Source organism: Marmota monax, unplaced genomic scaffold (genome assembly GCF_021218885.2).
Source record: "Marmota monax isolate L192 unplaced genomic scaffold, Marmota_monax_Labrador192_F-V1.1 WCK01_AAM20220418_F8-fsc00021, whole genome shotgun sequence".
Classification (NCBI taxonomy): domain Eukaryota; kingdom Metazoa; phylum Chordata; class Mammalia; order Rodentia; family Sciuridae; genus Marmota; species Marmota monax.
In genome coordinates this window covers 17,573,583-17,599,428 of record NW_026695228.1, presented here as the reverse complement: position 1 = coordinate 17,599,428, position 25,846 = coordinate 17,573,583, and the positions used below count along the sequence as shown (strand labels likewise).

Here is a 25,846-nt window from a genome sequence, read left to right as displayed (position 1 = left end):
GCAAGCATTAGAAAACCTTTTAGGAATGAGGCAGATGTATTTGGCTGATTTCTGGCTCAGAAAACACAAACATGCAGCAAACCAAGCAGCACTTTTGGGCTTCCTGAGCTTTTGCACTTTAACCATCTTTCTTGATCTGACTCACAATTCGTCCTTTCTTTAAACATTAAAAATAAATCCTTCCTTGAACTTTTGCCCTCTGAAGTTTTGATCCCTGAAGGGTTTCTTCCCTTTCGTTTTGCTTCTTTGCATTCTTTCAAAATATCTATAGCACCCACAAGTAGTCTCTGTACTGATATTAGATGGGCTTGTAATAAATGCCCCTCCCAAGACCTCTCTGGTTTCCTGGAAGCCACCCCTGCCTCCCTGACCCAAGCACATTAATATAGGCCATTGTATTGGACCCTGTGTTGCATAAGGGCACATTTTTCATATCTTCTCTCTAAAACTAATCCTAAGAAAAAAGACCCAGAAGAAATATGTCCCAATGAGAGTCAAGTAGAAAGATGTTGGCAATGGACTAGACCAGAAGTCGGCGGGAAGACAAATGGCAAATCTCTCCTAGCAGCAGAGGGGAAAAAAAGTGATTTTAAAAAATGAGGTGGGAAAAGGAGAACTGGTTCCCATACGGTAAGGAGAAAAGTAGAATTTTTACATTTACTGATATTATTATTTCCACACCTACCAAAAAAAAAAAAAAGCATTTATTAAGATAGGTTGGGTAAAAATGCCTAGCCACCATCTGAATAACCACAGGATTCTGAAGTCTTTAGATGGACAGCAGCATGCCTTTATGGTGCTAAGGATCGAACCCAGTGCCTCACACGTGCTAGGCAAGCACCCTGTGACTGAGCTACAGCCCCAGCCCACTAGTATGCCTCCCCACACACACCATACACACACACTCATTTATGTATACACATATATAGTCATCTCTTGGTATTTGTGGGGAATTGGTTCCAGAGTCCCCCTTGATACCAAAATTCTCAGGTTCTCAAGTCCCTTATATAAAATAGTGTATTTGCATATAGCCTATATACATCCTCCTGTGTATTTTAAATCCTCTTCATATTCCTTATGATACCTAATACAATGTAAATGCTACATAAGTAGTTGTTAATGCTGTGTTGTTCAAGGAATAATGTCAAGGAAAACTGCCTGTAGACATTCACTACAATTTTTTTCAAATATTTATGATCCAAGGATGGGGAAATCCACACCCAGAGGATGTATGTGAACACACATGTGTACCCCCCACATATGCATGCACACACAAACACACTCATGGACTCACATCTTGTCTCCTTCTCTTAGCATCCTTTCTCAAATAAGTTGTTACTTTTAGGTACAAATTTCACACTCTAGGTTAAAGCTTTATTTTCTCTCCCTTAAAAATAACAGAGGCATGGGGCTAAGCAGGGAGTGCAATCCCCAGCACCTCTCCCCACCCCAAATAAAATGCAATAACAGTGGCTGTTCATCATTCTGTGATCACTAAAGAATATTAGAACCATGTTTTACATTAAAATGTATCAAATGCCATTCCATTCCAGATTCCCAAAATTCTTATTTTTCAAAAATGAAATAATTTTTTTTTCAATTCTTTACACTAACTAAATAATCCACATGATGTTCTCTGTGGAAAATCTACAGTTATTCATTTATTGCTTTTGTCATTTGGAAATGAAGAAACTAATCCAGTGGTGTTGTCAGGTAAACAACACCACAGAGAGGAATCTCCATGCAAAGGATTTTGCTGGGGTAATAACCAAGACTAGGATGACTGGCGACAGGGACACACATGCACAGGCTGGGTGGCCTCGAGGATGCTCGAGGATGACCAAGGAACAAAAGTCAAGGTTTTATCGCAGGGAGAAAAGAGGTAGTAAGATGTTTTGAAAGGAAGCTCACTGTGCTTGTGGCCTCAGGCGAGGGCTGCAGTTACGTGGTAAACACTCTGAGAGTCATAGCTGCTGTTTTGCTAGACTGGGCTCATGACTCACTGTCAGGCAAGGGCTCCTGGATATGCAGTCAGCTGCCCTTGAGCTGCTAGCCAGCCTTGTGATGGTTCTTGTTATCAGGAAAATCATGCCTGACAGCCTCCAATTCACAGCCTTCCTAAATCTGGCAGGGTTGACACGGGGGCTCCATTTTGAATCTGACACACTTTTCACAATGATTGTTGTTGGTGAAAAGATGAAAGTACCTGCATACTCAAGAGGCCTAGGAAGAGAGTCAGACATCCCTTCTGGTAGGTATGATTAGGAGGAGAAAAGTTTGACCAGACTTTTAGTTTCAATATAACATAAAAAATTATCTCATCATAGCAAAAAAAGAAAAAAGAAAAAGAAAGGAAGAAAGAAAGAAAAAAGAACAACTGCAATGGATTAGTCCCCATTTCTGCCCCACAAGCATCATGAACAAGCACTGTGCAGGGATAATTGAGATCCGACATCTTGTTTTTAAAGTTCAACTGTTAGAGTCATGTTTTTACTTTTACCTACAAGACAATTTTTATAAGGAGCAATACCTCTAACTAAGTCTGTGCTTCTGGGAGAATGTTCTAGAGGCCATGGAGTCCACAGTCAGTGGATTCATCACAAGATCGGTGAATTAAATTACCCTCCTCTGAAAACCACAGTTTACAAATTTAAGTGAACAAACACCGATTTCTGCGGTAAACAGAGCAAACATTTGCAACCTCAAAGTTCAAGTCAACAATTCTTAGAATTATTATTTTTTTTTAAATGATGACATTACGGGAACCCTCTTTGTTCTTCTGGTGATGAGATACTCATGTGAGGCCAGATTTCAGAAACCCACTGCCCCTTATTTGGGGTCTAAACAAAGGCACTTCCAAAACAGTCATGCCTACAGCGTCTCATTTTCTCAAGATTTCCTTTTTTTTTTTGTTTTTAATTGAGGTAGCTCGTTTTTAGTTTTTAATGCTCTGTGTAGCTTATGAACACAGTTTATGAAATATGGCATGTGATTTTAACTTTAAAAAAGGATGAACATATAGCAGGGGTATTGATAAATTATTTCCATTACACACACACACACCAAAAAAAAAATACCATAAGCAAGGGTATTATTTAGTTCAATCCCTGTGACTTTGCTTCTGTACCTGTTTACCCCAGTGATCCTGTATCCTAGAGTCCTCCAAATCTTCTCTTGGCCTTGAGGACATGCTGAAGGGTTATTTCCCTCTTTGGCTAAAGTACTTACAAAGTATAAGGCTCACAGAATCTTTTAAAATAAAGAGCAACCATAAAAATCATTGTAGAGTGAAATATATGCTTTTTCTTAACAATATATTCTGATAGTTGTTAAATAGGTCAGGGGGCATGTATGGTAGCACTGGTTTTTGATCTACTATTGATGTACTTGTTTTCTAATCTTGGAATTGGATACAGGTTAGCCAGTATTTTCTTCTTAAAAAAATTGAACATGTAATAAAAGTGTGAGATCTCAAGAACAACCAAAATTAGCAGGCATTAACACTAGAACTTCCTTTATAAAATAATCATTATAATTAACCAATTTGAAAAAAAATCACAAAATATGGTTTTGTTTTTTTTAACAGGGTAGAATGAAAACGAAATGCACACAGTTAATCAGTTAATGTGAATGGTGGTCGATGGGTGACAGTGATGTGTCAGGAAAGTCTCATCAGTTGTAATTAAGGCCCCACCTGGTACTGGGGCTGGGTAACAGGGGAGGCTGTGGGTATGTGGAGATCAGGCTTGAAGGAGCAATCTCTGTACCTTCCTCTCAATTTTCTTGTGAATCTAAATCTGTTCTAGAAAATAAACTTATTTTTTATAAAAATCAACTCCCAGCCTACTTACCTCATAAGATCTCCAGCAGTTCTTTCTTTATAAATATTTTTTAGTTGTAGTTGGACAAAATACCTTTATTTATTTATCTTTATGTGGTGCTGAGGATAGAACCCAGGGCCTCACACATGCTAGGTCAATGCTCTACCACTGAGCCACAACCCCAGCCCCCCCCCCTTTTTTTTTTACTTTTTAATACATTTAATAAATAAATTTTAGCTCATTGAACAATTTTGTCAATGTGATTAATTTCTAGACTGGTTGGTGTAAGAATCCACAAAGTCAGGTGTGAAAGAAACATTACTTTGAGTTTCCCAGATGCAACTTAATTTTTATTTAGGAACTCTAGTTTCATATGCAAGATGAATAGCCATCAATTTGTGCACCACCCCAGTGGTCTTTAGCAACGTTTCCATGAAGCTGGTCTAAGTTCCACTAGGGAAAATCTCTGTAAACTGACAAGTGCTTTAGTCATAACAGAATTGCCTTTCGGTTGCTGGTAGTTTATTGTTGAGGTTGGTGCCACCGTTGTACCAGTTAAGAAGGGTGGGACAGGGAAGGAATTCTTAGAATGAGAAAGGGCTGAGATGATTTTGAATTATTTCAGGAGATATAACCCCAGGTTTGCTAAAAGCAGCAGGAGAGAAAGAATGCAGAGAAGTCCAGATTATCTCTGTGGTGGATAGTGAGAAGAGATAGTTGGGATGAAAAGAGACCAACACACTGGAGGGTTACGAGCTCTCTATGGATATGTTGAGTTTGTCATTTTTGAGACACCCAGTTGGGAAAATGTGTGAGCTCTGCAAATACAAATGTAGGTATGCAAGTGAGAAGCACAAATTGAGGTACAGATTGGATGGTCGACCATAATATGAGAGATGAACTCCTGGGAATTAGTGAAAGTCCATAGACAAGGACACAGTGGTAAAACAAAGCAATTGAGGGGAAGCTTCAAAGGGTCACCAATTTTCAGGGGCAAGCAACAGAGGAGCCAACCTCAGACAGCAAGGAAGAATGGAAAGGGAGAACAGAATAGCAGAAACCAAGGAAAGTATAAAAAAGTGCGAAGTGTACAAAACCAACTGGGAGGAGGTGTTAGACTTGGCAATGAGATCACATGATTGCTTCTGAGAAGTCTATTTGGGTAGGAAGAAGAGAACCAGAATGCAGAAATGAATGAGAGGTGCAATGCACAGTCAACAGAGGCTACTCCCAGAAAATGGCCGGCAGTAAAGAACAGGGACAAGTCAGGGCACCTGGCCATAGGAAAGGTTTGGACAAAGGAAGGGTTAATTTTGAGTTTATGTTTGTCATTGCTTTGTTTCTTTTTTTAATGGAGAGGAGACTTAAGCATGACTTTAAACTACCAAAGGATCAAAGAGAGAGGAAGAAAATGAAGATAATAAGATCAAAAAAAAAAAAAAATCTTAAGGGATCATTGATGGAGTTGGGTCCTGGCAGAGATAGAAGAGGTTACGCGAGAACTGGGTCATGTTAACCTGAGATAAGAGTTCTTCTGGAGAATCAGTAGGACATGACAGAAGAAGGTACATGTGTGTCCCAGAGTGCAAGATGTGCACTTAGATTCTCTTTGTAGCTCATGATATTCACTACACAATTAATCATTTTGCCATCTGTATCTGGAAAAAGAATGAATAGACCATATTGATAATCATTGTTCTCAAAGTCAGTCACAAAGGTGCCCAACAGGTATATGGACCTTTTCCAAAAAGATATTTCTATAAAGCTGCAAAGAAAATGAGCCTAGTGCTTATAATGTTCCTGTATGAAGTATCTTTGTGTCCTTGGGAAGAATAAAAGGAGGCATTGAGTTTAATTTTGCCATTAATTATCTGAATGGGACCAGTAAACCTAATCCAAATCAGACAAATAAATGTTCACAGGACCTCACCAAGACCAACCATTCTTGCTCAAAGAGAGGTCATGGGAGGGTTATGGAAAACTAACCAACCACAAGTACAGTCCTTCTTATGTTCCACCTACCCCACCTCCATGTGGAAGGCCTGGGCCTGCTCAGCCATCTGAAGAAAAAAGGAAGAAAAAGCTAAAGATAGTGAGTTGCAACTAAAGTGAGAATATCTAAATGTTGGTATGAGTGTTTGAGATGAAGAAGAAAGAGCATGTGCCTTCGTATAGTCTCCATCTAGGTCTATTGGCGACCTGAAATTTCTGCCTGATTTCTGATGTTATGGAAAGAGAAATGAGTTCTGAGTCTTGAAAAGAAGCCACCTTGATTGTGATGTGAACATAAAATAATGTCAAATGTAACAAATGGCAATTTGAAATGGCTTTTTTTTTTAAACTTTATGTCGCTAAACTATATGTGTAATTCCTGCTTAATAAAAAAATTCAAATTACAGACATGTATAAAGTAGAGACATATCCCTACCCTATTACCCTTTGCATATTTTGGCATAAAGAATTTATTGTTATTGTTGCACCTTTCTCACAATGAAATATCTGTGTATTTATAAAAGTGGGATCATACTACATTACCATATTCCAACTTTATTTTTTCATTTCACTCTGTTTTGTGGATATATTTTCATGTCAGTGCACATGGATCATTCCCCATTCTTTTGGACAGCTGTAAAAAAATCACACTTGAATTTATTTCATCATTTCCCATAGGAAGAACATTTAAACTATCTCAGTACAGTTCACCACATCAAGAGAGCAGCAGTAAACATCTATGTACACACATCTTGACCCTCTTGTTTTTTCTTAAACATATTCTTAGAAATGAAGCCAAATTGCTGGGTCAAAGGGTGTGTGCATTTTCGGTTTTGATAGCAATTTCCAGATTGCCCTCCCAAAAGGCTCATGCTTTTTCATCCCTTTATCAGAGTTTTTCAAAAGTGCACTTGTCCTTGCTAATACTAAGTGTTTAAGTAGCTCCTCACTTAAGGAACTTGCTTTGAGCAGAAGTTCAGGAGCATTAAGGGAGCTTATCCTTCTACAAAAGTAGAAGAGGGACCACATGTTGGGACTAATGAGGAAGAAGAGGGGAAATGCCTGAGGACTAGGAAAGCTTTAGGAGACAGTCGCTTGGGCGATGTGGAACAGGGCTGACCCCCAATGTCTAAGCAGCCCAGAGGAAATTAGAAAATAAATGTCAAAAAGGTTTCATGAAACAAATAGGTGATTTTTCTAATTTTTAGAACAACAACAGAAGATGGGTGTTTGGAAGGCTGGAATCAGTCAAGATGGTGTTATAACAGTCATTTGGTGAGAAACAGAAACTTCTTGTGGTCGAATGACTGCGTGAAGGTCCTGGCTTGAGACCAAGAGAAGTGGGTCAGGAGAAAAGTCAATGTACTAGAAGAAAATAGAAGGTTCAAAGATCACAGCTAGGTCACAACCAAGTCAGATGCAAGGTTGAAAGGGAATGAGGGAGTATGCGCGGTGTCAGAGAGTTGGTGGTGTCCAGAGAAGGGCATTTCTGAGTTGGAGACCTCAACAATGCCATGGAGCAGCTCCTGGCCATGATGGGGTGTGGGGAGCAGAGTGGATCCTGATGTGTAGTGGGGCTAAAGGTTGATGGAGAAGAGCAGATAGAGCCATGATAAAGGGTGCTCCATGGGCCATCCACAGAGTTGGCAAGACTGGGTGGAGCCAGGTCACCTGAGGAGGTGACAAGGCCTCAGTGAGTATAGGTGAATGAGTGAATGACCCGGATGTGAAATGTTTGATGAAGAAAAGGCAGCAGCAGGGTGAGAAACTCGAGCTTCACTGGTGGAGGGCTGGCTGAGAGGAGCGTGGCTCAAGGGTCAGCAACTGTGAAGGAGGCACAGACCAAGAGCCCTTCCGTGGGTATGTGTGTTGAGGAGAAAGGAGAGAGAAAGAAGCTTACTCTTGGGTGAGGAGTGTTCAAGGAAAAAGGATCTCAGGAAATTAAGCAATAGAATTTGAATTGCACAAGGCACAGAGGAGGCTGGAGGGGAAAATTGTTATGATTCTATCTAGCAATTCTAGGATGCTAGAATGGACAACCATGAATCAAGGGGCCTGGAGATCAGGGCCTCAGAGAATGGCTATAAAGATGGAATGATTCAGATGGAACTTCCAGGTGAAGGTGTGCTGGCATCCTCTGGCTGTGCTACCAGAAGGTGTGAGACTGTCCATGTGTCTGGCTGCTGGCCTCCACGTACTCATGCGTGTCCCAGCCCTTCAATCAACCGTGCAAAAGTTAGCTACATTCACTAAGGCTCCACCCTATCCCTCCAAAACTAAGATTAATCATAGTATTTATCTCATGAGGTTGTTTGAGGATTAAATTAAACATTGCACATTAAACACGAAGCTGTTACTAGAACACAGAGTGTGTGATAAATGACAGCTATCATCACTCATGTTGAAGATGATTTTAAAATATATTTCCATTTTGAAGAAGAACATCTTCACACTACTATAAATTCTAAGTAAAAAAATACAATGAGTATATGGACAATGTCTCAGCACAGAAATAGAATCTTTTTCTGTGGATATAAGCAGTGATCTTAGTAAAACAAAGCAAAACCATAAAAAGCTAGCTTCACTGTTCCAGTGGTTTCTCTCACACAAATCAAATATAGAAATTCATACTTTAAGTCTCCTAAAATGCAAAACTGTTTCCATCTTATATATACAGCTATTAAAGTTCATGTCATCTTCTGGTTGATGTGCAGACTTTCTAAGGAGCACTTGAGAGCAGGACAACCACCTATTTTCACTATTTTTAAGCAAGAACAAATTATATCAGAGGAAAATAGTAGGGAACCATTTATCTTCAACTGTAAACACTTAAAAGGACTGAGCCTGTGCATGTCAATGTGCCAACTTTTTCCCCAAGACTTGTTTGTGGGTGATTTAATAAAGACATACCTGTCATGTTTCTGCTATCACTGACACAGTACTAATTACTAGATATGTAACTTTTTAAAATATCACCTTGGTTTTTAGTGTGTTCTGTCAGGGTAATTTGATTTTCTATTCATGATTTATTTACCAATATTTTTATAAAAACAATGACATTTTTCACATTAAGTCCTAAAAGTAGATGCCAACCTAATACTTAAATTCTTAGGTTGGTTAGGAATTCATACACCAGGCTCTTTCAGGTATCAATCAGTGCCTGGCTTGCTGCTCCCTCTGGACATTCTGCCTTGCTCTCCCAAGGTAACTCTTGATAATCCCTCCAGGTTCAATTCAGGAACAATCCTCAAAGCTTTCCTGAAGCCCTAGAGTGAGCTAAGTACCACATCTGGCTTCCCAAAGGTGACATCATGTGAACATGACTTTCTAAGGAGCCCTTGAGAGCAGGACAACCACCTTTGTTCTTCCAACATCCAATAGCACTTTGGACACAAGGCAAAAGACCTGTGAAAATGAGAGATGAAATAGAAATGTCTTGGGTTCAAAATATTTAAAAAACACCCTTGAATGGGATGTCTTCAAATGTAGCACTAAGCCAACTGGTCAACTAGAATTCAATTTGTAGTAATATGAAAAAAAAAAAAACAAGAATTAAATCACAAGGACCAAATCACTCCTTCTCAAACTTACAATTTAAATAGTTATATAAATCATAGGATAGACTTTCCAAGAGAGGGCAGAAACCTGGAACCCAAAGCTGCCCACAGACACAGGGACTGGAACCCAGTGGAAGCTCACAAGTGTTTCTTGAGAAGTTCCTGCTTATCTTCCATTCAATTCTGAAGCACGGCTCAAAGCTGATTATGGCCCAGCCCTTATTGGAACCTTGGGTCAATCATATGAGAAAAATGCATCCCTTCAAGGAGTTGAATTGTGGTAGTGGAGAGGATGAACATGTATCCCGGAGTTAAGAATGCCTTTTGCCTTCAACTCTCTTTTCCATGTATTATTTACCTATTCCATTGAGCAAATTTCCATTTGTGAACATAGCTTGTGCCAGGCTATTCAGAATGGCTAAAGGGACTACACAGCCCCACCTTTGTAGGCAAAACTTCCTTTGCAGATGTGAGGCTTTTGGCCCATTTTCTAAGATGAAATGCAGCTGCTGAACACCTGTACATTGCCAGTGGTCCAACTACACATTTAGGGAGGATCACAGATCTAGGAAGGCCCGCACTCCTGAGTGAGACACTATTAGACCAGTACGGACTACTGGCATACCTCTTCTTTGCAATTTTCCCCTTGAAATAATAAATCTCGGTGTGTATCTCCAGACACTTCTATTGCAACACCTGGGAAAATTCCAGTTCCTTGTTCTCCACAGTCACCACACTCACCCACAACTCTTCTGTACAGTTTTCAAGACAATTCTACTGCCCTTTGGCAGATTTTCCTGAACCCCTTCTTTCTTTTTTTTTAATGTTTACTTTTTAATTGTAGTTGGACACAACACCTTTATTATATTTACTTATTTTTATGTGGTGCTGAAGATCAAATCCAGAGCTTTGCACGTGCTAGGCGAGTGCTCTACTGCTGAGCCACAACCCCAGCCCTTCAACCTCTTCTTTCTATCTTAATAGAGGTGGCAATTCAACCCTTCCTCAAACTCCCTTACCACTTACTGCCTGCTTTGAACTTGTTTTTGCAAGTTCATGTTGTTCCTTTGGCTTGATTATAAGGTCATTTTTAAAAGGACTTATCCTTCTCCCTATCCTATTAGGGACCTATCATTATCATTGTTCCCAGTGTTCCCACATTGTTGCTCATGGATTTAGCATCCCATAAACAGCAGTTGAACAAGGACTGAACTTGTGGGTTAACACAAATGTGTAGGTGAATGTGGGGGTGTGGAAAGTATTTGTACACATCATCATCTTCTTCACAATCAATTTTTCTTGTACTGCATAAGAAGGTATTCCCCACAACAAATTTTTCAAATTTTTAATAGATTTTTTTAACCTTTATAATTTATTTAATTATTTTATGTGGTGCTGAGGATTGAACCTAGTGCCTCACACGTGCTAGGCAATCGCTCTACCACTGAGCCCAGGCCCTTTTCACATTTTTTTTTTGAGCTAGGCTTCACTTTCTGATAAACTGGGTATTTATTTGTTTAGGATGTTGTTAACGTATGAAGATTTATCAGTGAAACTGATCTATGACTTGGACTAAGTAATTGCCACCATCCACACAATTTTAAAAGGGAGTTGTATTTCATGGTGAACCACTTCCTTGCCTGACCTCCTTTACTGCATGTGATGGTGATTCCATTAGTCAAATTTGTCAGCATCCTCTCATACTCTGCCTGTCCCTAATGAATTTTGAAACCAACAGAAAATAGCCTCTAAAAGACTGGACCATAATTTGGTATTAGTCATGTTGAATAAAATGACTATGGCAAGAAATGAAAAGAAAAATGAAATTCTTGAAACCAGTATCTGTTTTAACACCCACTACCAGAATAGTTCACACCTGCCTTCTAGTTTTGCTCTTGAAAACATATTGTATTGGCTTCTTCACAGACTCAAGCTTCAGATGCTTCCACCTAGACCCTACGAGGTTTTGGACATGTGCCATTGTCTCTCAGTCTCCTCATCCATAAGTAGGTAGGATCGGGTCTCTAAAATCCTTTTTAGAGCGACATAGCACCCTATTGTGATCCACTTTTTCTAGGGGCTAAAATCAACACAAACCCAGAATGTATTCCCTAAAAAATTAGCTTTTCTATTCATGATTCAGGACTAATGCCAAATGTCTTCTCTGTCTTTCAGACTCTCAAAAGGCTGGTAGTTCTCAGCCCTGAGCTTCTCATTGTAGTCTATGGAAGCGAGCTCACCTTTCCCCTTATTCATTGCCTCCTCAGGGTCGTCTCTGCGTCTCGTTTACTTTCTGAGCCTCATTAACCCACTCAGTGGTGGATGCTCACTCACTGGATTTCACCTACCCAAGGCCCCAGTATTTGCAATAACCCATCCCGTCCTACACTTTTTTGTCTTTTCGGCGGCAGTGCTCCTCCAAGAGTGGTCCGTGACCACTTTGGGGTTGATGGTAAAAACTGCGGACTATCTAAGGACCCAAGCTAGATTTCGTGACTGGGAACTTCTGGTGGTGTAGCTCTCGCAGGCCGTGGCGGGGGGGGGGGGGGGGGGGGGGGTTCAACTAATGTTTTTAGTCATACTAAGCATGAAACTTTGGAATTCATTGCTCTTTGGGGCAAATCCATTTTTTTTTTTTGCAATTTTTTAAAAAGGAAAAGGTGATAAATTAGAGACCTTTACCAGCAACATAAGAGAAAATCATAATAGAAGGAAGAGCGAGTGTGGGGTTGTTCGGAGACTCTGTTCTGGAACCTGGAAGTGCTGGTGTCGTCCGCCTGTCTCAACCACCTTGACCAAGCCCAGGTAGAAACTACGGCAGAGTAAATAAAAAATTAAATTCTTAAAAATAAATTTAAAAAGTGCGCTTCGCCCAATCTGCATGCTGTGAGGCTGTTAGAGGTCTGGATTCGCCCTAAAGGCCACCGCACCAGGGGGCGTCAGGGCCGGGAGAAGCGTGGACCATCTCTCTCTTGCAGGCGAGACCCGAGGCTCCCAAAGACGCAAGCACTATGGTGACCCTGGCGGCCCCGCCCCCCAGTTACCATTGGCAACGGCGGTCTGCGCCAAAAGGCAGCGTGGCATAAAAAGGTGGGACTTCCGGACCAAGAAGCTAATGCGCATGCGGATATCTGCCAGTCATAGGCACTTCCTGTCTCGTGATCTTGAGGACCAATGAACGTGCGTAACTGCAGACCCACGTGCCTGCGTTCCTATTAGCAACCACAGGCTTCTAAACAACCCGTTTTATCTCCAGCCTTTTGCGGTCCTGCGGATCTTGGTGATTTGGGGTTTAGCAAATCATCGCCTCACCTCTCTCGCTCCTTTAGGCTCCTGACCCCGCCTACCGCCATGGTGAGTAGCGGACCGGCCGGCGCGGAGGAAAGTGCCGCGGCCGGGCTCGAGACGCTGAGCGGGTGGGTCCGGAATGACGGCGTGTCCTCAGCTTGTTTGAGCCCAACTCCTGAGCCCCAGGAAGGGAGACTGCGCTGAGCGCGAGAGTCTCCGTTAACCTCAGCCCAAGCCCCTCCGGGGTAACCCCGAGTGAATCTCTCTCCTAGCAGCCGCTCTCCGTCGCCTCGTCCCTCGCTCCTGCCTGGGGAGATGCCAGGGCCAAGTCACAACTCAGTAGGTGAAGAGCCGCTCAGCGCCGGGTTTCCACACTATTCTAAGAAACTCCAATTTGCACACACACACAAACACGTTTGCCAACATGAATAATTGAAGGAATCCAACTTTCTGATGTAGAATCTTCATCTTTAAGAATTCTAACACTCTATTTTACAACTAAAGAAATTTGGGGTGACATTTCCTTTGTATTACCCTGTTCAAAAAAACCCTTAGGCTGGGACTGGAGCTTAGTGGTAGAATGCAGGCTTTGCATGAGTGAAGCCTTGGATTCAGCCCCCAGTATCAAAAAATAAAAATAAGAAAAAAAAAAAAACAGTCCCTCCAGTAGGTATAACATGCCAATTAAATGGTATTTCTACATAGAGCCGTGTACAGTATTGAAGTTGAAGTGTTCCGGCAAAAAAGGAATGAAACCAGGATTGGGATTGCTGCTTAAATGGACTACTGAAACACCTCAGCAGTCAGACTTCCTAGGTCGCCAAAAGCAAAAACAGATCATTCCTAATCATTCCTTACCCTTCTTGAGCTTACTCCGTCTCTTGATTTCCCTAAAATATTATGAAAGTGATTTAAAAAAATGTTGAAGGTGATATCACAAAAAAATTGATTCCAGTTCATGTTCTATCTTCTATCTTTCATTTCTATCAATTCAATTAACAACCTAAGCTTTGAAGTCAGACTTAGGTTTTTCATTGTAGATAATTTTAGGGTTGTTAACATAATTGAAATAACGCATATAAAATAGCACAGTACATGCAAAAAATATTAAGCAGTATTTGACCTATCCTTGGCTGCTAGCCCAGCCTTCCAGGTTTTACCTCTTAAATATCTGTAAAACTCTCATCTGGTTTAAAATAAAAACCAACTAATGCCTGTTTCCAAGCCAAATTATACTTTTTAAAGCTGTATGCAGTGGGATAAGGTGAAGTTGCTAAAACAGACCAAAAAACAATGTCTGAAAGAATTCAGAAGTTGTTTTCTTTCTCACTAAGCATCATATTTCACTGCTCATTTCAGTGAGATGAGTAGGTCAGTGGTGTTCCATGAGATGAGAACACACATCTCTTTCATCTTGTTGCCCTTCCAGCCCATGAAATATTCATGTTGTCTGTAAGACTCAGTGAAGCATGTGTGAGGCACTGGGTTTGATCCTTAGCACCATAAAAAAAACAGGCTTCACAGAAATAGAATGTTTCAAAGATGTACCCCTGTCTTAAGGACCAGGTATTGGGACAGCCCATATCTCTTCTGTTCACATCTATTCCTAAAAAGTAGTTCCATGGCTGCCCTTGACTGTAGGGAGGCTGAAGAAACATCATCTAGCTGGAGCTGTACTGTAGCCAGGAAGAAAGGAACAACTGAATTTGATGGACATGTAGCAGTCTCTACGACAGGATCCTGTATATTTTCACTGTTGGGTTTTTTGTTTTTTTATCAAATCTTCAAAACTAACAATTCAATTACTTCTCTGTTTTTCAGGCAGAGTTGGGCCTAAATGAGCACCACCAAAATGAAGTTATTAATTATATGCGTTTTGCTCGTTCAAAAAGAGGCTTGAGACTCAAAACTGTGGATTCCTGCTTCCAGGACCTCAAGGAGAGCAGGTATTAGGGGACTCTAAGGAAACCAAATAGGAATGTAGATCCTTTCTGTTAGCCATTATGGGGATGCTGGATCATGACAGTTCTAGGATTGTCATGATTAATTATTCAGATGAGAGCAGCTATGCTGAAACTCCTGGATATACAAAGTATAGAAATTATAGTGTGATGTAAACAGTCAATCTATTATCAAACATGCACATTCTGATGATTATGAGATGGCAAAGTTTCTGACAGGTAGGCATGAAACTGTGATGGGCTTGTGAATTAACAAGATTCTGTAACTGTATTTATGAGGTTGGGGTAGTAGCTCTTGGTCTTGCTGAGAGACTGAGGGTAAGAGACTTTGGAGTGGGGAGGACTGTGTTACTGTGAAACTGTCATTGGCACTAGAAAGCATACACAGAAGCTTTTCAAAGACTCAGTGTCAGTCATTTGCTGAGATTTCTGAGAATTGTTGTGGTTTTAGTCACCCCCAGTGGGATCATAGGCAGGTCTCCCCACCCTCCCAGCCTTGTGCTCCTCTCTGTGTCATTAGGGGATTGGAGAAGATGGTTCCCTTCCAGACCAAACATCTCTGAGTGAAAGTAGATTTTTATTGCTATTGTCAATGGTGATGTTCATTGCTGAGAGAGGGCTGGGGTTGTGGCTCAGCGGTAGAGCGCTTGCCTAGCACATGTGGTGAGGCACTGGGTTCAATCCTCAGCACCACATTAAAATAAATAAATAAATAAAATAGGGGTATTGTGTCCATCTATGACTAAAAAATATTTTTTTAAAAAAGAATGCGAATGGAAGCAATATAAAATACCATTTATTTCTTGTAGGCACTTACCAACATGTGACTAGTTCATATGTTTATTAAAATGCTAGAGAAATATTAGGAAGAAAAGGAGAAACTATACCTTCCAAGTAATTTTTGAGATTATTAAATGTGAGTAGACTAATTGTAGTGGAGATTGAAATAGAAAACATTTAATATTAAAAAATTAAAGAAAAAAATATATGATGATTTTGGAAGTGTTTCTCAGACTGTATTTGTATTAATAGATGTGAATGTTTGAAGAATTAAGCACAATTTAATCATTTAAGTAGATATTAAAATTTGAGTTTAAATTAATCTTAATCTGTTGCATTAACAAAGAAAAGAGTTTCTAGAAACATTTTCATTATAGTCTTTAATCCTTTAGGTAACATTGATGTGGCTTTCTTAATTTTGTTGCATTTTGTAAATTGTTTTGTTTATACAGAAGTTTCAGATCTTTATTGTTTTTTAGGCTTGTGGAGGAGACCTTCACTGTGGATGAAGTGTCGGAAGTCCTGAGTGGGTTGCAGGCTGTGGTGCATAGCGAGGTGGAGTCTGAGCTCATCAACACTGCCTACACCAATGTGCTACTTCTGCGGCAGCTGTTTTCACAAGCTGAGAAGTGGTACCTTAAGCTACAGACAGACATCTCTGAGCTTGAAAACAGGTGATAAAATTTGTATCTGCATTTGAGAAGGTAGAGTCCCAAGCATAATCTTAAAAGCTAGTAAATGTCTATGCTGCTTCTTTTCTTGGGGCTAGAGTGTGAGAAAATTTGGGTAGGGTAGCAGCAAAGCATCTGGACAGTAGGTAGTTTTCTTAAATACCACTCAATGTTCTTTCAAAATTCTCTTTGTAATTCCTAGGTACTTCAAAGGCTTTTGAGATTTATGAAATTGCTTCCCAAACTATCATTAATTATTCTTTGTGGAATCTTTGTTAGCTTGGTCAGTTAGTTGGTCATTATCGCTAGGTCAACAAAGAAATAGAGATTATGAAGCAGTTCAAAAATTAATTCTAATATGTTAGATAACATTGATTCTTTTTTGGGGGTGGGGAGGGGTTCCGGGGATTGAATTAACCACTGAGCCACATCCCCAGCCCTATTTCATATTTTATTTAGAAACAGGTTCTCACTGAGTTGCCTAGCCCATCGCTTTTTCTGAAGCTGGCTTTGAACTCACAATCCTCCTGCCATAGCCTCCCAAGTCACTGGGATTATGGGCATGTGCCACCTCGCCCAGCACCATTGATTCTTACTAGCAGCATTACAAGTTAACCTTAAATAGGAAATATAAAACAGTTTATAATCCTAACAATATTGAAAAGCTCATTAATTTCAAAAACTGTAGAAAAATCAATGAAGTTGAAACTTTTTCTAAGAAAAGACTCCTAGAAATGAAGAGGGACTGACCACCCTGCAGCCTGCTCTCTAGGCAGAGTGGCATCATGTTGGTTCATGTGGAGTGTGTCGAGCAATGCTAAGAACAGCCTGTGGCAGGGAGGGAAAGTCATTTAGCTTCTGCAACTACAGAGGGTGACTGATGAGAAAACTCTTTAGGAAGTTGCTGTTTTATGACACTTAGAAGCATGGGCTGTAAGTGTGTTACAGTCAGCTCTTCCTCATCTTGTAGCTCAGTAGGTGGCTCACCCCACATCCCCTGTCTTTCCTAGGAATACATAGTTTTCATCTACAGTAGATACTGTGGATTAATTTTATTTTCTGAGGCTGCTTTGTTAAAATATCAGTTTGCCTTTCTTAGCTAACAATGTATACTATGTAATAGAGCAACCTCCTCATAGAACCTCAGAAATAGAGGCAGGGAGAAAAACAAATTTCACTGATATTTATATAACACTGCAATTTACTTCTAGCAACATATAGTGTATCCCTAGCAGGTTCAAAATACTGTGGATGGTTCAAATTTGAGTCTGTGTTGTTTGGATTCTCAACCATTTATAACTAAATCTCATTTCTGGTGTTGTAAAATTTTGTCCTTCTTGTGCTCTTTCCTCTAGCATATGATAGCTTGGTACCAGTGATTTTATTCTTTTCTCTGATACAAATTTATTCTAAATGGATATTCTTCTATTTTTGCTTTTATCCTCAAGAGGATTATTAGAACAAGTTGCAGAATTTGAAAAAGCAGAATTTACATCTTCAAATAAAAAGGTAATTTTTGGTCATCCTGAGTCCATATCTTAATAGTTGGTATTCAAAACTCTCAAGGCACTCAAAGCATTCAGAGGTCAAAGTGAAAACTCTCAAGGGCATAACTGGAAAAACTGCTTTTGTCTCTTCTGCCCCCCATCCACACACACTCCCTGCGCTCCAGTCAGTCCAGCTGTGTAAACTCTTCACTCAGCTGATGCACAGTGCAGGGTTGGGGATGAGTCAGACCTGAGCTCATGTTCCTGGCTCTGCCACTCCTAGCTGTGTGACCTTGAACAGGTTTCCTGTGATGACTGAGTCCCATCTGTCACATGGAGACAATACTAGTAGTTACTAACTTGTCTTCTTAACATTCACAACATGTGCGATGATCATTCACCATTCCCTTTCATAGACAAACCATAAATGCTCTCTGTTGTCAGATTGTTAACTCAGCTGAGATGAGTCAATGGACATACCCTCAGAAAACATTTTTCATTGATTTCTTTGGAACATATTTATAGCTAAGAAATTTCTGGGTCAGAGGACATGGATGCTTGTTTTTAATACATAGTACTAAACTACCATAATATTTGTTTCCAGTTATTGTTCATCTATAGTGTGGTGCCTAAATTCTTGGCAAATATTACTGTTTTCGTTTAAATATTTTTTAGTTGTAGATGGACACAATACCTTTATTTTATTTATCTTTTTTAAAAATGTGGTGCTTAGAATCGAACCTAGGGCCTCACATGTGCTAGGCAAGCACTCTACCACTGAGCCCCAGCCCCAGCCCCAATATTACCATTTTTCACAGTCTGAGGTTCATGCAGAAATCAATTTTAGCTCCCACAGATAAAAATTCTAGTTCCTAGATGCTAGGATCTAAATCAGGTCTGGCTTTGGTCTCCTTCCCTCCTTTCTTTATTTTTAAAAGCGGTTTAAATGTAACAGGTGAACCCAGTGAGAATCCCCATACTTGTGGTACTGGCTTCCCTGTGCATATGTTCATACACAGTGCTCACTGAATAGATGTGGTTTATTCTGTGCTGAGTTTGTTTTGGTTTCTTTATTTTGTTTCAGCCCATCATAGATATTACAAAACCAAAACTTGTTCCAATTAACGAAGTTGGGACAACAGAACTCCTAAACAAGGTATGTTGTCAACATTTTGAACAGTGGAAAAGCTCTAATTCTATTCTCCCTTTTCCTGAACAACTCTAGGGAGAGGAACAAAGGGCAGGAGATTGTCTCAGAGTTTGGTCCATTGAGGGTAACTAGCCCTTCCGCCTTTCTTCATGGTACCCAATGGGCCAGAAGAGGGCACGTCCACTTTCCAGAGCATGTGACACAGCTCTTGAGCACACCTTTCTGTGGCAGCATGGAGAGCATGGGACTGTGGATAGTGTTTACTGACAGACATTTGGACTTTTTGATCCATGATAACAATGAAGGATACAAATAGATATTTTTCACTACTCCTATATTCTCAACATTATGCTAGATGTTGTTAAAGATTTTTTTAATATTTACTTTTTAGTTTTAGATGAACACAATATCTTTATTTTATTTTTATGTGGAGCTGAGAATCAAACCCAGTGCCTCACGCATGCTAGGCGAGCGTGCTACCACTTGAGCCACATCCCCAGCCCCTGGATGTTGTTAAAGATTTTAAAAAGCAGTATAATATTCATCCCTCACTCTCAAAATGCCATAGTTCCTTGGGAGGGTAGAATTTATATTCTAGAAGGAGAGACCAAAGGATTCTCCTGTGTGCTGTAGGCATCATGGGGTAGCGGAGAAGCCATAGTTCCCCGTGGGTGAAAGCAGGCACTTGGGTAGGATGGTGCCTGATCTGAGCCTTGAAGATAAAGACAGATTAAATTGTCAGAGGAAGAGAAACAGGACTGTTGATCAGGGGAACATAATGGTCAGTGATGAGAGGCAGACAGAGGCTGGCAAGACTTGGAACAGAGTGCCCTTGGATGGATCACACAGGTCGGGTATAGGGAAAAGATAAATGATAGGTGGCTGGTGGTGTTGGAGCTGCATAAGAACAAAGGTGCTCAGCCTCAGGTTGGTCAGAAGCATTTGAGGACAAGGCTCTGAAATGATGAAGATGGTGTTTTCAGGGTAAGTATACAGTGTAGGCCAAGAATAGACCCATGCAGGATTGGCCAGCTGAGAGGGGAGGGGCTCTGGAAAATGGCTGTGGATAGAGGGTGGAAGAAGGAAAGATGTGCCTGAGGTCTGAAAGGAAAGGAACTCTTAAGTCTTTGAGTCAAAGCTAACTCATAGATATCGAGGCTGGCGGGCTGGGCGAAATTGGGGTTCTGCTGCTAACCAGTGCATGTGGATTTTTGAGCTATTATGTAATTTCAATTTAATTTAGAAATTAAAAATTTAAGTGAAACAAATAATAATTCCAAATGTTAAAAATATTTTGATTAAAATAATAACTGTCATATTTACTCATAAAGGAGATTTTAAGACTTCAAGAAGAGAATGAGAAATTGAAGTTAAGGCTGAAGAACATTGAAATGCAGGTAAGTGAGAAATCCTTTAAAAAAAATAATTGAGTTCCTTACAGATTAAATACTGATGAGTTCTACTTAAATTTGATTATAGGCTACAAATGCATTGGATGAGAAGTCAAAACTAGAACAAGCACTACAAGATTTACAGCTTGACCAAGGAAATCAAAAGGTGAAACAGTTTTAGCTTTCCTTTTCACATTTTCTAGATAGAATAATGTTATAAATTTAAAATTAAGTCTAGTTCTTATTCATTATACCTTACCCCTATCCCTGCCACTAAGAAAAATGCCACCGTTGTCCTGTATGGGAACAGCCTTGCCCAAGAAACACCAAATGAGAACAAGCACTCTTCCCTCTGTCCATCCTTGGACTAGTGTGACAAAATCAAATCAAGTTAATTAGTGGTTGAGTCTTATAGGTATTGAGGCTGGTGGGCTGGGTAAAATTGAGGTTCCATTGCTAACCAGCACATGTGGATTTTTGAGCTATTATGTAATTTCAATTTAACTTAAAAATTAAAAATTTAAGTGAAACAAATAATAATTCCAAATGCTAAAAAAATTGATTAAATTAATAACTGTTGAATTTACTCACAAGGAGATTCATCAAATCAAATTAATTAGTGGTTATGAATCTTCAAACCCATAAATTCAGCTGCATTGTATAGTGCAGTGAAATTCAGGTTGAGCCTGCAGGCTTGGCTGGGACTGATGACTGAATGTTGCTCCCCCTGCTGGAAGTCAGGTGAGCGTTCTATTTCCAGTGTGAATGCTGTAATATGATTTCATGTGAGTGGGACCTTTTGAGTGAATGCTCAGTGCAGTATTGGCTTTTCTGGTGGTCATATTGTTATTATGAACATCTGCTACATTTACAATCCCAAATTCTGCTTCACTAAGAACCCCTTTGCGCCTACCACTCAGCTTTCCCAATCGTCATACATGGCCAGTCTGGCTTCATTTCTATTTCTACTTTCTTTTTCCTCCCTCTCTGTCTCTTTGATGCAGATCTCATACATTGTATTTGTATGAGTGTATATTTTATAAATGGGAGGGTATTTTGTGTATGGTTTTATAAAAGGAAAATATGTATGATTTCAACCATGCCAAGAACCATAGATTTATAAAATAGAGCTGAGTGTTCCAGAACAGCTTCATAATTTCTCAAAAGTAAAAACGGTTTCAAACATTCTTAGATGATGAATTTGTTTAAAAACCATTTGGGGCTTTGCTTCACTTTTGTTTTAAGATTTTGGACACAACAAAATTTTGGACACAAGCAAAATGGACATGCATTTACAAGTCACAATGAAATAAAACATTTTTAAAGATTAGGTTTCAAAAGTGAGCAAAGACTTTTTGTTTTGCTGAAAAGACTGCTTCAGATCTATATATTTAGCTATCATAGACTATTTTCCTATTGTATCAATACAGATCATTTTTCTGTCATGAATTTTGTCTAGTCAAAAACAAGCTCCAAATAAAAGCCATATTTCTGTTGTCAGATTATGCAAAAATGTACATAGCTCATTAATATAAAAAACTCAAAATCTTGTAAATTAAAAAACCCATGTTTTTTATCAATACTCATTTTGTTCTCATATTTTTGTAAATAATGACTAAAGCATATCTACTTAGTTTTTTATCTTGAGTTTTTAAATATTTTTTCCACCTATACCATTTCGAAGACTCAAAAATCTTCAGGATTTTGGCTTTTCATATTGAAAGCTATTTGCCATCTCAACTCTGGTACACACCGCACTGCAATTTTGAAATCTCATTCTCCCATTTCTTTTGGACTGGAATACCAACAGTTCATAAAGCATATTTTCTGTATTTGGAATTCAGTGACTTTGGAGTGTCTGCTATGTGCTAGAGGTCACACCCTTGAGCTGCGGTGGATGGACTGGGCCTGTTGGCAGCCCAGGCCAATGGAAGGCTGCATCTGCATGCACACACATCACACACTGTCTCTTCTTTCCTCTCCCTTGACATTGAATCACCATTCTAAAGCGGTTATTATTTAGGATGCCAACATGAAGCTACATTCATGTATTTCATTTTTGTAGGATTTTATAAAGGCCCAAGACTTGAGTGACTTGCAAAACACAGTTGCTGCTTTAAAGAGTGAGTTTCAGAAGACACTTAATGACAAGACAGAAAACCAGAAGTCCCTGGAGGAGAATCTTGCAACAGCCAAGCACGACCTACTCAGGGTTCAGGAGCAGCTGAGCATGGCTGAAAAGGTCAGAAGACTGTGTTTAAGGGATTGTCTGTTTATGTCATATTAGCTGATAAACAGTGTAGAGGACACGCTCAAATTATTTTTACTCAAGGTATTAGCAAACACATGTGCCAAAGGATTATTACTTCTGGGTATTGAGATTCTTCCGTCTGTGGTGCTAAACTAACTGTGATAATGAGCAATCTCCTCTCCTTCTATGGGCTGGGAAAATGGTTGTCCTCATGGCTGCATCTCCCCTTGCCCCCTACATCATTTGGCTTGGTCCTTCTATAACCTGACAGAAGAATCAGTGATTTTTTTTTTTAAGGTTTCTGTACCTTTTTCATAATTTATATGAATATGTAGAGAGTTAAGTTCTTCACTTTAGAGATTAGACTCTTAAGAATATGGAACTGGGGCTGGGGTTGTGGCACTTGCCTAGCATGCATGAGGCACTGGGTTCGATCCTCAGCACCATGTAAAAAAAAAATAAAGGTATTGTGTCCATTCACAACTAAAAAATAAAAGTTAAACAAAAAAGAATATGGAACTAAAGTTTAATTAAATTAAATCCTCTTTCTAAAATACTGATATTACTTTGGGATTTGAAAAAGATTGTTTTATTTTTAAAAAAAGATTCATTTTACCTGAAAATTATTTAATATTTCACATAGATTTCTCATGCCTAAGTGAAGAATACTTGAGTTATTTGCTAACATTTTACTTGGGAAAATAGTACTTTCTTGGCTTCTTATTTGAAATAATGTTTTTAAAGTTTGGATAGTCTTCATTTTACCTAAGTTTCTTTTGTTAAGGAAATTATATAGTAAGTAAATTTGAAACAAAAAACAAGCGTTTTCATCACATTTGCTGTGCTTTCCTTAACTATTTCTTAGTAATGGGCTGATGTTTTTCACTAAGCAGGAATTAGAGAAGAAATTTCAACAAACAGCTGCTTATCGAAACATGAAGGAGATTCTCACCAAGAAGAACGACCAAATCAAAGACCTGAGGAAAAGACTGGCAAAGTAAGCCAGGCCAGTCCCACCCTCATCTCTCTCCCCTGGGTTGATATTTGTCTTCTGTTAAATTTGAGCTGTGTCCAGAAGGCTCAGATGAGAGGGTAGATGTTCAGTCCTTTAGTCCAGAGGCCTTCTTCTGTGGAGCTGGGCCCAACCTTGTCCCTAAGGCCACCAGCACTGCTGCTTAGATTTAGCTAGACCTTTACACACACATGAAGCTACATCGAGATGCTCTTGGCACTGCAATCACTTAGCAGGACATGGGCAGAAGCACAGCAGCTGCAAGACAGTGGGCATCTCTACTGTGTGTCCTCCTGTCCACGTGTAGCCTCCCAGCTAGGGTCAGTTCTGTCATCAGCAATTTTGCCTAGAAACTCAGTTAGCATTTTGCCTTTTTTCCAAGTTCCAGGGAAGAGAACTAGAAACTCAATTCAAGACCAGGTTGGTCCTTTAGAAAAGGAAATTTATTAACCCTTCACTCACAACAGCTCTTGGTATTGATCTGAGGATTGGATAATTGTACCAAAATATTGCAGAGACCTAGATTCTAAAGGGACATTAGGTTTTCTGTGGTAGAAATCCCCTAGGTGACTGTCATAATGCCTTGAAAGCACCTGACCACCACAGTGCTGATGACAAATGAGGAATGATTTTCATCCCTGGAGATGCTTCAAGTGACCTCGTTTGGTAATGACAGCATCACAACAAAAAGTATCTTTACACACTCTTAATTTATATCTCCAGGTATGAGTCAGAAGATTAAAAACTGAAGATTTCCGGATACTGCCACAACATGAACAAACCAACTGCCTTCCACCTCAGGCATGGATTCTGAAGCATTTCATCATATCCCCTCTCCCTATTTTTGTAATATTATACTTTGCTTATGATATTTTAAACTAGAATCCCTATTTTCAGTTGTCCAGTGGAGAAGAGAAGAAATGTAATGGCTCTGGCCGATTACCCCTGCCCAGTGAGCACTCTGCCAAGCTCCAGAGGCGTAGTTCAAATACAGTGGGAAACATTGACAGGAGGAAGATTTTTAGAGTGGGAGGAAGAGTCTTAGCCTTTTACATTAGCATAAAAACTATATCTTTTTAATGAATTAAAGAAGCTAACAATATGTATAGTTGTGCATTCCCCAAAGGTAAAATAAACAATAGTTATTAAAGTTAGTTATTACAAATAAACCTTATTTTTATTATTAGTGATGAAATCTTACTTCATTTACTCTATATGATCAAGAAATGTATGAATTCATTGAAAATGTGAATAGTAACTGAGGCAGCATTTTCACCCATTGTAAGAAAAATTATCAGCAGTGGACATGAGGGTTTGGTTAACTTTTCCCATCTTCCTGCCTTAAATAGTGTTTAAGAGGAGATGCCGGCGTGTTTTGGCATCTTGACATCGTGATTTTGTGCTACTGATGGAGAAGTCAGATCCATCCCATACTACATTTAGAAAGCATTTGGACTTGGTGTCAAAGTAATCGTTACTTGTATTTCCAGAATATTATTTTAATTACATGTAAAATAAGAACTCTTTTAAAATTGATATTTAGCATAAATTCAGTCACCAGATTGCAGATTGGATTTTGGATTATAATTTGCGCTTACAGCAATAGCTTTTTCAAGAGGTTTTAATGCATTTCTGTTATGGTTTAGATATGAGGTGTCTCCCAAAAGCGTGTGTATGAGACAGTGCAAGAGGGTTTAGAGGTGAAGTGATTGGGTTATGAGAGCCTTCACCCAGTCAGTGTGTTAATCCACTTGAGTGGGTTAACTAGGCAGTAACTGTAGGCAGCATGACTTGAGGAGGGGATAACGGGGGTGTGCCTTTAGTGTATGTATTTTGTCCCTGGTGAGTAGAGTTCCCTCTGTCTCCTTGTTGCCATGTCTTCTGTCACACCCTTCCTCCGTGATGTTCTGCCTCACCTCAGGCCTGGGCAATGGAGTTGGCAATTTGTGGACTGAGACTTCTGAAACCATGAGCCCCAAATAAACTTTTCCTCCTTTATGTTGTTCTTCCACAGTGGCAAAAAAAAAAAAAACCTGACTAAAACAATGTTCATTGGTCCTGCTTTTTTTCAGGTGTTTTTGGATAAGTTACTGGAAATGGCATCCCCCACTCTAAGAATAAATAAAATGAAGCTCACAAAACAGTAATGCTTCAGAAGAAAGCCTTAGTAACTTAGTAATTTTTCCCACTTCCAAAGACAAAAAGTGTCAATCCTCCATTAGTACAGCAGCTAAGAGAAGCCATTCCACTTCCACAGGTGAAGATCTTATTCCCAGAGAAGAGCTACTGGTCAAAGGATAATTCTCCCTATTTTTATTCAAACTTTTAATATCAGCCTTGAATTCATTATTTTTCTTGTAGGTTTTGTGTTAAGATATGAAAGGAACAAATGATAAAGTATAAGATAACTGCCCTCCCCCCCCAAGAAAGGGGAAGGCAGTCTTAAGAAGATGGATGAAGCAGAGCCAGGGAGAGGGGGGGAAAA

General features: G+C 39.6%; 1 protein-coding gene across 1 annotated transcript; it reads left to right on the top strand.

Annotated features, from left to right (window-relative positions):
- The first annotated feature begins 12,568 nt into the window (after positions 1-12,568).
- Positions 12,569-25,359, top strand: Lztfl1 (leucine zipper transcription factor like 1). The gene is made up of 10 exons (XM_046437272.2): positions 12,569-12,724; positions 14,480-14,604; positions 15,879-16,073; positions 17,519-17,579; positions 18,642-18,713; positions 20,039-20,104; positions 20,187-20,264; positions 22,164-22,340; positions 23,243-23,346; positions 24,085-25,359. The coding sequence occupies exons 1-10, from the start codon at positions 12,722-12,724 to the stop codon at positions 24,101-24,103; spliced, it is 900 nt and encodes a 299-aa protein (XP_046293228.1). The 5' UTR covers positions 12,569-12,721; the 3' UTR covers positions 24,104-25,359.
- Positions 25,360-25,846: the final 487 nt, after the last annotated feature.